This window comes from Mesocricetus auratus, unplaced genomic scaffold (assembly GCF_017639785.1).
Source record: "Mesocricetus auratus isolate SY011 unplaced genomic scaffold, BCM_Maur_2.0 Super-Scaffold_100054, whole genome shotgun sequence".
Lineage (NCBI taxonomy): Eukaryota > Metazoa > Chordata > Mammalia > Rodentia > Cricetidae > Mesocricetus > Mesocricetus auratus.
This window is the reverse complement of record NW_024429231.1, coordinates 2,740,665-2,753,440: the sequence shown is the minus strand read 5'-3', so window position 1 is coordinate 2,753,440 and position 12,776 is coordinate 2,740,665. Positions and strand designations below refer to the sequence as shown.

General features: G+C 53.5%; 1 protein-coding gene across 1 annotated transcript in view; it reads left to right on the top strand.

Moving 5' to 3' along the window:
• The window catches only part of Grin2d (glutamate ionotropic receptor NMDA type subunit 2D), a 41,556-nt gene that overhangs the window by 4,388 nt on the left and 24,392 nt on the right, over nt 1-12,776 (top strand). The window contains exons 3-10 of the mRNA XM_040736029.1: nt 3,353-3,972; nt 7,223-7,337; nt 7,587-7,798; nt 8,020-8,188; nt 8,690-8,843; nt 10,893-11,018; nt 11,159-11,388; nt 12,441-12,601. Of these exons, the coding sequence (XP_040591963.1) occupies nt 3,353-3,972; nt 7,223-7,337; nt 7,587-7,798; nt 8,020-8,188; nt 8,690-8,843; nt 10,893-11,018; nt 11,159-11,388; nt 12,441-12,601 (1,787 nt within the window). The remainder of the gene's footprint in view (nt 1-3,352; nt 3,973-7,222; nt 7,338-7,586; nt 7,799-8,019; nt 8,189-8,689; nt 8,844-10,892; nt 11,019-11,158; nt 11,389-12,440; nt 12,602-12,776) is intronic.

The following is a 12,776-nucleotide window of genomic DNA, read 5'->3' as shown; positions in this document are numbered from 1 at the left end:
ACAGGGACCATGGGAGAAGAGGCAGGTACTGACGGAGAATGGTGGACGGCCCCGCTGAAGGATGGCGCCTACAGCTCTAGCAGTGAGAGCACAGCCATGCATTCTGAGAGCCCGACTGATGAACGGCAGACGGGGCCCAGGGACAAGGCTAGTGGTGCTCACGGAAGGAGAGAGGGACCCAGTAGGGAGGGCTGAGGGTAGACCCGGCCCAAGCAGGGTGATGAAAGGGCTTTGCCGAGAGAGGAATAGGCCCTCAGAGTGGGGTTTGAGGAGAAGCGTGTCAAACTGTAGACGTGTGGAAGCGAGGGGCCCTGAACTGGGTGCAGAAAGGAACGAGCCCAGTCACTGAAAACCAGAAGAGGCGCGGGGAGACTGGTCTGGTAGTGGCCTGAAGAGAGGCCCGCCTCCAGCGGCCCCGGACAGTGGGTTGTAGTGAGCTTTTGCTACCAAAGAAGAGGCTTGGACTAGCCTAAGAAAGCTGAAGCCTAAGAAGGAATGTACTGGAGTGGAAGGAAGAGAGGCAGAGAAATGGGGTTGGCTGGAGGATGGAGTCACCCGGATGAATGGGACCTAAACCAGTCAGTCCCCAGCTAGAAAGGCCTGTGGCACTCATTGCACCTGGATCCCTACTGCACGAGTCATTGTGGGAAAGACCTCTGCCCAAGCGTCCTGGCTCTTGGCTTGATTTGTAGGCCGGGCTGCTGTCTGCACACAACACTGACGCCTGGTCCCTTGTGCCTCCATTGCTGCTGAGTGTGACCCACTGAACACTGTTATCCACTCTGTGCAAATTCGGGGATACACATAGTCCCCACTGTCCGGTGGGAGAAAGTGTGGTCCTCACTACTCCAGTTAAGCTACAGTGAAAGCCAGGACCTAGTCCTTTATTATAGCCACACCCTGCTGAGGGGTGGGGGCCTCTGTGGGTCTCCACTGCATGCTGGGAAGCCTCCTCTTCTCAGGACTGCTGCCTTGTACCCGGGCTTCAAACCACAGGCATGTGCCAAAGGAGAAATCTGATGGGATGGCCGTTTGCAAGTAGTTGCAGGGAGGCTTGAGGCCTGGGGCCTGTGTAGGTTCAGGGTTATAAAACTGAGTTGGGGGAGGCTGAGTCATATGGAACTTGCACTCTAATAAAGAAAACAAACCCAGCCACAGATAGTGAAGTCTGCCCTAGGGGAAACCAGTGTTGACTGAGGCTAAGGCTGCAGTAGATGGTAGTCAAGAGAGGCTTCCTGAGGAGGCAGGGTCTGTGCTGGCCCTGAAGGATGTTGAGGGGTAGCTAGGCATGGAAGAGCTGCGGAGTGTGGCCCCAGGAGGGACAAGGCAGTTGACTGGAGCCAAGTAGCTCAGGCAGGCACTGGGAGTTGGGTCATGTAGGGCCTCGTGCTTGGGCCACAGCGGGTACTTTCTTTGGTTTGGGCTCTCAAGTAGAATTATTGGAAGGTTTTCAATAGAGAAGAGATGTGTTCCAATTAATATTCTGAAATGATCATTTGGTTCTGTTTGGAGAACAAACTAAAAGACACAAGAATGCAAGCAGAAATGTGCCAGAGAGCTGCAGATGTCTAGTCAAGTGTAACTGACGGTGAGGGGAGCCTGTGAGTGTGTGTGAGTGTGTGAGTGTGAGTGTGTGACTGTGTGTGTGAGTGAGAGTGTGTGTGCGAGTGTGTGAGTGTGAGTGTGTGACTGTGTATGTGTGAGTGTGTGAGTGAGAGTGTGTCTGAGTGTGTGAGTGAGTGTGAGTGTGAGTGTGTGTGAGTGAGAGAGTGTGTGAGTGTGTGACTGTGAGTGTGTGACTGTATGTGTATGTGTGAGTGTGTGAGTGAGAGTGTGTGAGTGTGTGAGTGTGAGTGTGTGCCTGTATGTGTGTGAGTGTGTCGGTGTGTGAGAGTGTGTGTGAGTGTGTGTGAGTGTGAGTGTGTGACTGTGTGTGAGTGTGTGAGTGAGAGTGTGTGTGAGTGTGTGACTGTATGTGTGTGTGAGTGTGTGTGTGAGGGGAACCTGTGAGTGTGTGTGTGAGGGGAGCCTGTGAGTGTGTGTGTGAGGGGAGCCTGTGAGTGTGTGTGTGTGGGAGCCTGTGAGTGTGTGTGTGAGGGGAACCTGTGAGTGGGGGGGGGGAGCCTGTGAGTGTGGGGGGAGGAGCCTGTGAGTGTGTGTGTGTGTGTCGTCAGAAAGAAGACAACTAAGATTGGGTTAGAACCACAGCCAGGAAATCTTGGCCCTGATGTGAGCGCGATGGAAACAAGGAAAGGACGGGCTGTAGCTGGGTTGCTTTAGCTCTGGCCTAGCACAGACGAGGTCCTGGGCTCCACCTCCGGCTCCGTGCAAATGTAGTGGTGCATTCAGCAATCCCAGCGCGGGAGGGGACAGACGAGCAGGCGCCCAGGGTCGTCTCTGTTGTGTATTTGATGGTGTGAGATCCTAGGGGGAAGGAGGAGGTTTCTGGCTTAGGGTGTGAAGAGGAAGAGGGTTGTGAAGGGAAATCTGCTTTTGACATGCGGGTTCCTGAGACGCTTGTGGGAACCCTGGTTTACGGATGGTGACTAGAAAGTAAGATAGGTTTGTCTAGAGCTCTCAGGACCGGTTGTAGCCAGAGATCAGAGCCTTGGGCACAGTGCACGAGCGCCCTGCAGTGGTGAAGGTGGACTGTGTCTGCTCCGTCCAGCAGGCCCTGCAAAGCCACAGGTGGATACTGAGCACTTGCATGGTGCAGCGCAGGAACTACATTTTACTTCCAGTTTAATCGTAATTTGAATAGCTACACACGCTAGTGGCTACCATGCTGGCTAGTGCTACAGACAACATTTAAGCCCACGGTGCTAAATGACCTTGCTAGGGGGCGCGGACAGAAGAGGAAAGAGAACCATAAAGACCCCTTGCTCTATTCAGGGTTCTGACTGAGGAACAGAGGCCAACAAGGGAGTCAGAAATGGGGGACAGCAGGAGGGAAATTAAAGGGACAGCCCACTCCACTTGGGAAGATGTGAGGTGAATTCATGGTGGTGACATCACATGCTGCCACAGATAAGCCCTCAAACCTCAGCAGCTCACCCCGTAAGTTGTAACTCCAAATGGGGCGTTGTGACTGGAGGTATGTACCATTCCTCCAGCCTTCAGAGTTTCCTTCTGGGTCTCTACAGCTGCCCTCAGGCAGGAGAGTAAGGTGCAGGGTGAGTTTTTTTAGGTGAGACTGGAAGAACTCAGTTATGTGATTAAACATACCCCAGACAAAGCCAGTGCTGCCGAAGGAAAAGGAGCCAGGCCTGGTTAGCAGCCATCGTGGAAGCTGCCGTGCCACTGGCTCAGGCAGCTGTGGTAGGTAGCTCACTGGTCCTCCCTGTTCCCGCAGGAGAAGGGCTCCACCTTCCTGCAGCTCGGCTCCTCCACAGAGCAGCAGCTGCAGGTCATTTTTGAGGTGCTGGAGGAGTACGACTGGACATCCTTTGTGGCAGTGACCACGCGTGCCCCAGGCCATCGGGCCTTCTTGTCATACATCGAGGTGCTGACCGATGGCAGCCTGGTGGGCTGGGAGCATCGAGGAGCGCTGACACTGGACCCCGGGGCTGGTGAGGCCGTCCTGGGCGCACAGCTCCGGAGTGTCAGCGCTCAGATCCGCCTGCTCTTCTGCGCCCGCGAGGAGGCAGAGCCTGTTTTCCGGGCAGCAGAGGAGGCTGGCCTCACCGGGCCTGGCTACGTCTGGTTCATGGTGGGACCCCAGCTGGCCGGAGGTGGGGGCTCCGGGGTCCCTGGGGAGCCCCTTCTTCTGCCAGGAGGCGCTCCCCTGCCTGCAGGGCTGTTTGCAGTGCGCTCTGCGGGCTGGCGTGACGACTTGGCACGTCGAGTGGCTGCTGGTGTGGCGGTGGTGGTCAGAGGTGCTCAAGCCCTGCTGCGAGACTATGGCTTCCTGCCTGAGCTGGGCCATGACTGCCGCGCCCAGAATCGCACCCACCGCGGGGAGAGCCTGCACAGGTGATTGGGGAATGCTTGGTGTACTCACTAATGAGTTACCTGGGATGGAGCTCACCCGGGCTCTAATCTGTAAAAACGGGAACAACGGAGAGGCCTTTCTGGGATTCAGCCAGGTGATTTGGAAAGCTCCTGGTGTACAGAGTGTGTTACCATTATTTCATGACTTTAGGGCTGAGCATGGTAGTGAAAGACTATAATCCCAGGAATTTCAGGAGTGGAGGTGGAAGACTGTGGTTCAGAGTCATCCTTGTCTGTATATCAACTTGGAGGCCAACCTGGGCTACCTGAGACCCTGTCTGAAAACAAAAAATGTATAATTTTAGTTCAGTGTAGCAGTATAGACTTGGCATCCCAGCACTCTGAAGATGGAGGCAGGAAACAAGGCATATTCACTCTTATTATATTTTCACGACTTTGAAATCAAGGTATGTCTTACAATCGGCCAGTCATGTTTTAATTGGCAGTGTTTCTGGGCTTGTGTGCTTGTTTGTTTTGTAAGTAAAAATAGTGACAATTGATAGCCACTTACACTGGATAAAAAAAGAAAACCACCACCATGAGATAAGTCTCAGTGATAACAAAGGGCCCAGTGACTGAGAGACCCGTGCGAGGCAGAAGCTCCTTCTCTGCCATGTGATATCCCAGAGACGAGTGTCTGGCTGGCTCCATGCGGTAATTCGTTTCTCTACTCTTGACCAGTAGAAGTTGGGGTGCAGGCAGAATGAGCGTAGTCTAGAGAAGAGGGAACCACACAGCAAAGAGAAATCAACGTCAGGTGACGTGGAGGGCACAGGTCTCACACCTTATTACTGAAAACATTGTCACATGGTCAGGGCTGACATACTGGCTGTTCAAGGCACATCCATTCAGACTAGTTAAACATCTCTGCCGATTGGCTAGATTCCCCTTCGGATTGGCCAGGGCCTGTGCCGTGCCGACTGTTAGACATTTCAATACCACCCCTGCGTGTGGCCCGGATGGGCTGCAAAGTGCTGGGTGTGTCCACCCTTGTTGTGGCAATGGGCCCAGCTTACACGCTGTGGCTTCAGAAGAAAAGTGTGACAGCATCCCCACCACGGGAGGCCCAGGGCGTGCGGGAAACAGTTCCCGTGGTGGCAGGGCAGCAGAAGGAAGCTCATTAATTCTGAACTCAGCTGAGTCTGGGAGGAGGTGCAGAAGCCCTAAGGGAAGGGAATGGACCACTGGGTTGGGAATCAGCACCCCAGAACAAGAGGGTGAGAGGAGCATCCAGTGTTCATAAATACTGAGCACCTGCTAGGAACCAGGGCTCACGCTGGGCCCCGGGAACACAGGGATGAATAAGACCACAGGCTTCTTCAAAGAAGGCAAGGGCCTAAAGAGGTGACATACAGGGATGCGAATAATGGCCACACAGCGAGAGGTTTGCAGTAATGGAGATAGCAGCAGCCTTAGGGAACGTGGGGGAGGAAGCCTACCCAACCAGGACATTTCTGGTTGCAAAAAACAGTCTCGTTTTAATTTCCCCAGGAGAAAGAGGGTTCATTGGAAAGATAAACATGCAAAGAACAGACTTCAGGAATTGAGGCCAAGTCTGGGCCAGCTACTCTTTCATCTCCTGATTTTGTGTGCATGCACGCGCGCGCACACACACACACACACACACACACACTTACCTTCCCTAGCCTCTGTTCAGATCTTAATCCATAGTTTCTCCTTCCTCATAATTTTAAAACCTACAGGTCTCACTGTTAAACAGCATCCCAAGAGGAAACTGGTTGGTGACAATCAACCTCCCAATACAGGGTGCACAACTCCGAGAGGTTTCTAAACTGAGACCTAGGGATGAGCTACTAACCAAACATCCATCCACTGAAAACCCTTTACTGAGAATCTATGTGTCTATATATGTATATATGACTCAAAAAACTGAAAAGAATCAAATACATGCCCTGCTCTCACTCTCACAAAGCTGACAGTCTAATGAGGGAGGGGACAAGCAGTGAACAACAAGAAAAGAAATAACTACCCACTGGGCAGCCTCTGAGATGACAGTAAATTGGAGGTGTGTGAGGCCTAGGGGGTTAGATCACATCAGGTTAGGGGTAAAATGTTATAGCTGGAGGAGGAGCTGGAGAGATGCTCAGCAGTTAGAGCACTTGCTGCTCTTACAGGGGGCCCAGGTTAGCTCATAACCACACACACACACACACACACACACACACACACACACACGCGCACACACACACACTCGCCATTGTACTTAGATGGAGCTGAGCCCCGGAATATGTGAGTAAAATGGGAAGAGCAAGGCCTCAAAGCCAACCGGGCTTTGGCCATCTGTGTGGTCGGGATGGGATGGCTCTAAGGAGACACCAGTGGGGCCAGGCCAGCTCAGTCTAGGGTGCTCACAGGTCCTCCAGAAATGGAGAGCATTCATTCCAGGCGTGATGGAAACACATAGAAAGACACAAGGGGAAAAGACGCAGGCAAACACAGGACAGATGAGGGCTGAGAAGGCCGGGGAGGCCTTGTGAGCACAGCTGTGCATCTTAAGACTCTGTTCTTGGGGGGGGGTGGCTGGAGAAGTGGCTCAGTGGTTAAGAGCACTGACTGCCCTCTGGAAGGACCCGGGTTCAATTCCCAGCACCTACATGGCAGCTCACAACTGTCTCTAAGTCAGTTCCAGGGAATCTGACACTGTCATACCAATACACAAAAAATAAAATTAAATTATTAAAAAAAAAAAGACTCTGTTCTGGGATTCTAGGATCCAGCAGCAGGTCCTGAGGAGGGGAGGCTGCCATAGAATCAGCTTTAGGTAGAAAGACTTCTCTGGGGTGGGATACAGACTGGAAAGATTCCAGGACTATAGGGGGTGGAGGACGGGGGCAGCTGACTAGAGGGATGGAGGAGGGCATGCCGCACTCCAGTACAGAGAGGATGTTTAGGAACCCCAAAGACTCCCCCAGGAGGCGGGTATCCACTACAGAGAGGATGTTTAGGAACCCCAAAGACTCCCCCAGAAGGCGGGTATCAGCGCTGGTCAAGAAGAGAGAAAGGTTTTATAGGTACAGCGCAGCCCTCACCAAGGCCTGAAGATAGTAAGCTTCCCATGTTCCAAGTGACACTGTATTTAGTGCCGTTAAGAGCTTTCATGTGGGAATAGACAGGAAGTTTCAGAAACAGGACTTTAAGGTGTCAACACCAAGTTGAGAGTGTGGGACCTGGTCCAGGTCGTCATGTGGTCCCCACCGTGTTCCCTGGGCAGGTACTTCATGAACATCACCTGGGATAACCGAGACTACTCCTTCAATGAAGATGGCTTTCTGGTGAACCCGTCACTGGTGGTCATCTCCCTCACCAGAGACAGGACATGGGAAGTGGTGAGTAGCCAGACTCCAGGCATCTGTGGGAAGGCACCTGGACCCCAGGGTCTGCGGGGAGAGGACCGATCTGAGGGAGGGGAGACAGGTCTAGACCCCGACGTCCTATGGAAAACCATAACTGAAGGCCAGAGTCTGGTCTGAAGGAGTAAGAGCAAAGAAACGGGGTGCTGGAGGAAGGTAGGCCCCAGAGTTTAGGCACGCCCCCAGGAAGCATGACTGTTCTGTTGTTGCTATTGTTTTGCCAAGGTGGGCAGTTGGGAACAACAGACCCTCCGCCTCAAGTACCCTCTCTGGTCGCGCTATGGCCGCTTCCTGCAGCCAGTAGATGACACACAGCACCTCACGGTGGCCACGCTGGAGGAGAGACCCTTTGTCATTGTAGAGCCAGCTGACCCCATCAGTGGCACTTGCATCAGAGACTCGGTCCCTTGCCGGAGCCAGCTCAACCGGACCCACAGGTGACAGCCGGGGATCCAGAGGTTTCAGTCTCAGAATCCTCTTCCCAGCAGAGTGGGTCAGGCCCCAGCCCCTCGGCCCTCCAGCTGGGGGATGCCAGGAAATTCTTAAGCTTTGGTCTCCCAAGAAAGCACTAGCCATAGCTTTAGCTGCGTTGTCCCCCGCCTCATGGGAGAGCCTAACAGGGGTCCCCAACCTCTCCAAGCCTGGTCGCTCCCCGCAGCCCTCCGCCTGACGCTCCCCGCCCCGAGAAGCGGTGCTGCAAGGGTTTCTGCATTGACATTCTCAAGAGGCTGGCGCACACCATTGGTTTCAGCTATGACCTCTACCTGGTCACTAATGGCAAGCATGGCAAGAAGATCGATGGTGTCTGGAACGGCATGATTGGTGAGGTAAGAGGCGGGGACAGAACCTGCGGGAGAGGAATCTGAGGATCCTAGGGACAGGGGCCCAAGAGGAGGGCTTCCTGGAGCAGGGGGCGTGGCCAAAGGAGACTGCTGGGCTTGGTAAGGGCATCTTCAGGGGTGGGGCCAAGAGAACTGAAACTTCTGCCGGAGTCAGAAGGGACTTTGGAGAGAGGGCCAGAAGGGTGAAACTCCTGGGGTGGTGGCAGGAGGGTAGAGTTCGTGGGGAGGGCTTTTGGGAGTGGGGAGGCTGGGTCCCTAGGCCTTAAGCAACTGAAGCGGACATTGGGTGGGATAGAGGAGACCTTTTCTGTTCCTGCTTGTGCTCTCTCTCCCTTACTTCCCAGCCCCTCTGTTCCCTCCTCACTCATCAACCAGACCTCCCAGTCTGTCTCCCACGCCATCACGGTCTCCCAGGGTCAGGCTTTGTCCGGCGCTGGCCTCTGTCCCCTGAGCTGCTTCCCTTGCCAACTCCTCGATCCGCCCCAGGTGTTCTATCAGCGTGCGGACATGGCCATCGGCTCCCTTACCATCAACGAGGAGCGGTCTGAGATCGTGGACTTCTCCGTCCCCTTTGTAGAGACGGGCATCAGCGTCATGGTGGCACGCAGCAATGGCACTGTGTCCCCCTCTGCCTTCCTCGGTGAGCCAGCCAGGACAGGGATTCACACTTAGCCAAGGCTGGAACAACTGTCTCCAGCAGTGCGGGCCCTGGGTGGCGAGGCTGTTCCCTGCACTGGTGTGTGACTCCCATGAAGTGACATCATCACTTCCAAGCCTCGGGATCCCAGCAGGAAACTCAGCAAGCCTGAGCTCAGAAGCCACCGCTTGCAGTAGCTTCCCCAGCTCTGATCCCGGGTTTGCATGCACAGTTGTTTGGGTTTGTTTTGTTTTGTTGTTTTTTTCAGACAGGGTCTCTCTGTGTAGTTCTGGCTGTCCTGGAACTCAGAACTCACAGAGCTCCACCTGCTTCTGCATCCTGAGTACTGAGAGTAAAGGCACACCCCACTACACCTGGCCAGATTTTTGGTTTGGTTTTATTTTATTTAAAGATTTATTTTTATCTTATGGTCATTGGTGTTTTTCCTGCATGTATTACTGTGTGAGGGTGACAAATTTCCTGGAACTGGGGTTACAGTTGTGAGCTGCCATGTGGGTGCTGGGAATTGAACCCCTGTCCTCTGGAGAAACAGCCAGTGCTCTTAACCACTGAGCCATCTCTCCAGTCCAATAATAATTTTTTTTGAGACAGGGTTTCTATGTGTAGCTCCAACTGTCCTAGAACTGACTCTGTAGACCAGGCTGGCCTCAAACTCACAGGGATCCAGCTCTGCCTCCAGAGCGCTGACTTCTGGTATTGCTTTTTAAGATATGGACTTCCTATGTAGGCTTGTCTTGAATACGTAGCCACCCTTTCATCTCTGTCTCTCCCTGTTTCCTGAACTCGAAGATTTATATTCTTTGTTGTTGTTTGTTTGTTTTTTCTAAAGAGGGCCCTCCAAGGTCAGGTATACCCAGGCTCAAAAATGTGCAGGGCTTTTTGTTTCCTTGTTTGTTTAGTTTTTTTTTCCAGTGCTGGACATTGAATCCGGGACCTGGTGACTAAGACAGACAAATTCTTGTCTCCTAGGAGCTGCCTGCCTCCTTGGGGATAGACTAAGTCAGTTCCAATGGTAATAGATACCATGGGAAATTAGGCTGAAGACAGAGAGGCTCAGGGTGGAGGTTGGTGAGGGTCGGAGAGGCCTTTTTGAGAAGGGATTTCACCTTTGTAAAGATCTGGAGGAAAGAACATTGGAGACAGGTGGTGACCAGCATGGAGGGTTTGAAGACCATCTGAGACTTGTGTGACTGGCCTGTGTGGCTGGTAAGGAGATGGGTATAAGAGGTGTCAGAAGGCTGAGGGGGCGTGGCATATCTTCTGGACTATGGACACTCTGATAGAGAATCTGGGCTTTACTCTTTCTGCGGTGGCAAGGGCTTGCCTTCAGAAGGTAATGAGGAATGTATGCTCAGATGTGAGTTGCTGATAGCTCTGTGGACGCAGGAAGCAGTGGTCCAAGACACCAAGGATGGAGGTGTGTAGCAGCAGCAAGGCCAAATGCTGGGTTTGGGGTGCGATCAGGAAGCCACATTGTGGTACATTTGGGTAGAAATATCATCTCTTGAGCCAGGGACAGCAGAAGTGGGCAAGAGGACAAGGCCAGCCGGCCATGTCAGTTCCCTCTTGCTCTCGGCAGTCTCCCTTCCGGTGGGGTCCATGAGGCCCAGGAGATGGTCCCAGACAGACCAGGCTTGCTCCTTGCCAGCCATGTGGGTGGGGAGGACAGGCTCAAGGAGCAGGGGCAGGGAGCAGGGGCAAAGTCTGTCAGCTGTGAACAAGGAAGATGGACGGCAAGGTGTGTGGCCTGGGCTAGGCTGTGGTGGCTGCCGCGAGGTGGAGTCTGGGATGGGATGAATGGCCCTGAGGGAAAGCAGGGGAAGTGGAGACTCCAGTCCTGAGTCTTGTAGTAGACATCTAAATTAGGGGGTGAAAAGCACAAAAATGGTCACAAGCGGGAAAGATTACCACAAGGAGTCTATAGGCTGTCCCTGAAGCAGGGACCAGAAAAGGGAACAGAACAGGATGGAGTCAACTGGGCTCCACCTGGCCCCCAAGCCCTTGCCTGGCTGACACCTCCCGTGTCCCCAGAGCCCTACAGCCCAGCTGTGTGGGTGATGATGTTCGTCATGTGCCTCACCGTGGTTGCCGTCACCGTTTTCATCTTTGAGTACCTCAGTCCTGTGGGCTATAACCGCAGCCTGGCCACAGGCAAACGTGAGTCCCCTTCCCACCTGACCCTACAAAGAACTGTTTTCCCAGTAGCCTCTGGGGTAGAGCGAGGAATGGCAGTCCTTTCTCCTCTCCTGGGGAGCGGAAGGGCTGTGAGGTCCATGTCCTGTCCTGGTTCCCCACAGGCCCTGGTGGCTCCACCTTCACCATTGGGAAATCCATCTGGCTGCTCTGGGCCCTGGTGTTCAACAACTCGGTGCCCGTGGAGAACCCTCGGGGCACCACCAGCAAGATCATGGTTCTGGTGTGGGCCTTCTTCGCCGTCATCTTTCTTGCCAGCTACACGGCCAATCTGGCCGCCTTCATGATCCAGGAGGAGTACGTGGACACCGTGTCTGGGCTCAGTGACCGGAAGGTGTGTGCCGGAGGCAGGGTCAGCTGACTTGACACCTGTCCCAGAGCAGAAGGGTTCCAGAGCAGTAGAGATGGGAGGTTTTGGGAGGAGATGAATGATTTCAACCTCCCTGGGGAAAGAGGGTGTCCCCACGTCCCAGGAGCAGCAATGCCCAGTAAGGCTTTCTAGACAAGTGCCTCCCGCACGCTGTAATGAAGACTGTATTTGTGGCACTGCTAATCCATTGGAGACTATGATCGAGTAAAATATATTAGCAATGAATCACTGGAAATGTAGAAACAGCACTTAACACCAGGACATACAGGAATCAATCTCAGGCTAACGATATATGCCTAGAATTGCAGCCCTCCAGAGGCGGAGGCAGGAGGATCATGAATTCAGGGACAGGCTAGTAAGTGTCTGTCTCAAGTAAGAACAACTATAAAGTCAATTCCAAATTTTTACTGATGAGATTCAACATATGCAAAACTACTTCATCAAAGCACTCCAGACGCCCACCCCGCGGCACTCCTGCCTCCTGATGTCACCCACAGCACACGGGGTAGCAGCCATGCGGGACACTGAAACTACAGTGGCCAAGCCAGTGTCGCAAACTGTTAGAGGGTTGAGCGCTGCTTCCGGTGGGATGGAGGTAGAATAGCAGGATACACAAAATGTGTGGTCATACCTTACACAGTAAGGGATGTGGTTCCGCCACACTGAGCCAACACACCCCTGTGTGCTGCATTTGTGCTTCTCAGAGCTATTTCTTTCTCGTTATTTCTTTATTTTGTTTTTTCGAGACAGGGTTTCTCTATGTAGCTTTGGAGGTTGCCCTGGAACTTGATCTGTAGACCAGGCTGGCCTCGAACTCACTGAGATCCGCCTGCCTCTGCCTCCCGAGTGCTGGGATTAAAGGCGCGTACCACCAACACCTGGCTACAGAGCTATTTCTGAATAGACTGGTTAGCCCATTCCCAATCCAGCAAATTAAGGGCTGGCTCTCCAGAATGGGACATTTGATTTGGGGGGTTTCCTAGAGGGTACCTTAACAATTCCCCGTTCTGTTCCAGTTCCAGCGGCCCCAGGAGCAATACCCACCCCTGAAGTTTGGGACGGTGCCCAACGGGTCCACGGAGAAGAATATCCGTAGCAACTACCCTGATATGCACAGCTACATGGTTCGATACAACCAGCCGCGAGTGGAGGAGGCCCTCACACAGCTCAAGGCAGGGTCAGCGCAGGCTCGGGCAATGGGGCCAGAGCTCTTGGGGAGGGGCGGGGCTGTGTCCGAGTTTAGCTGGGGCAGATCACTAAGGGGGCCTGGGAGAGATGGGGCTTCCCTGCTTTGTGAGTTTAGACACTTGACTCAATGCCCTGAGTCTGTTTCTTGTGTGTACGGTGAGCAT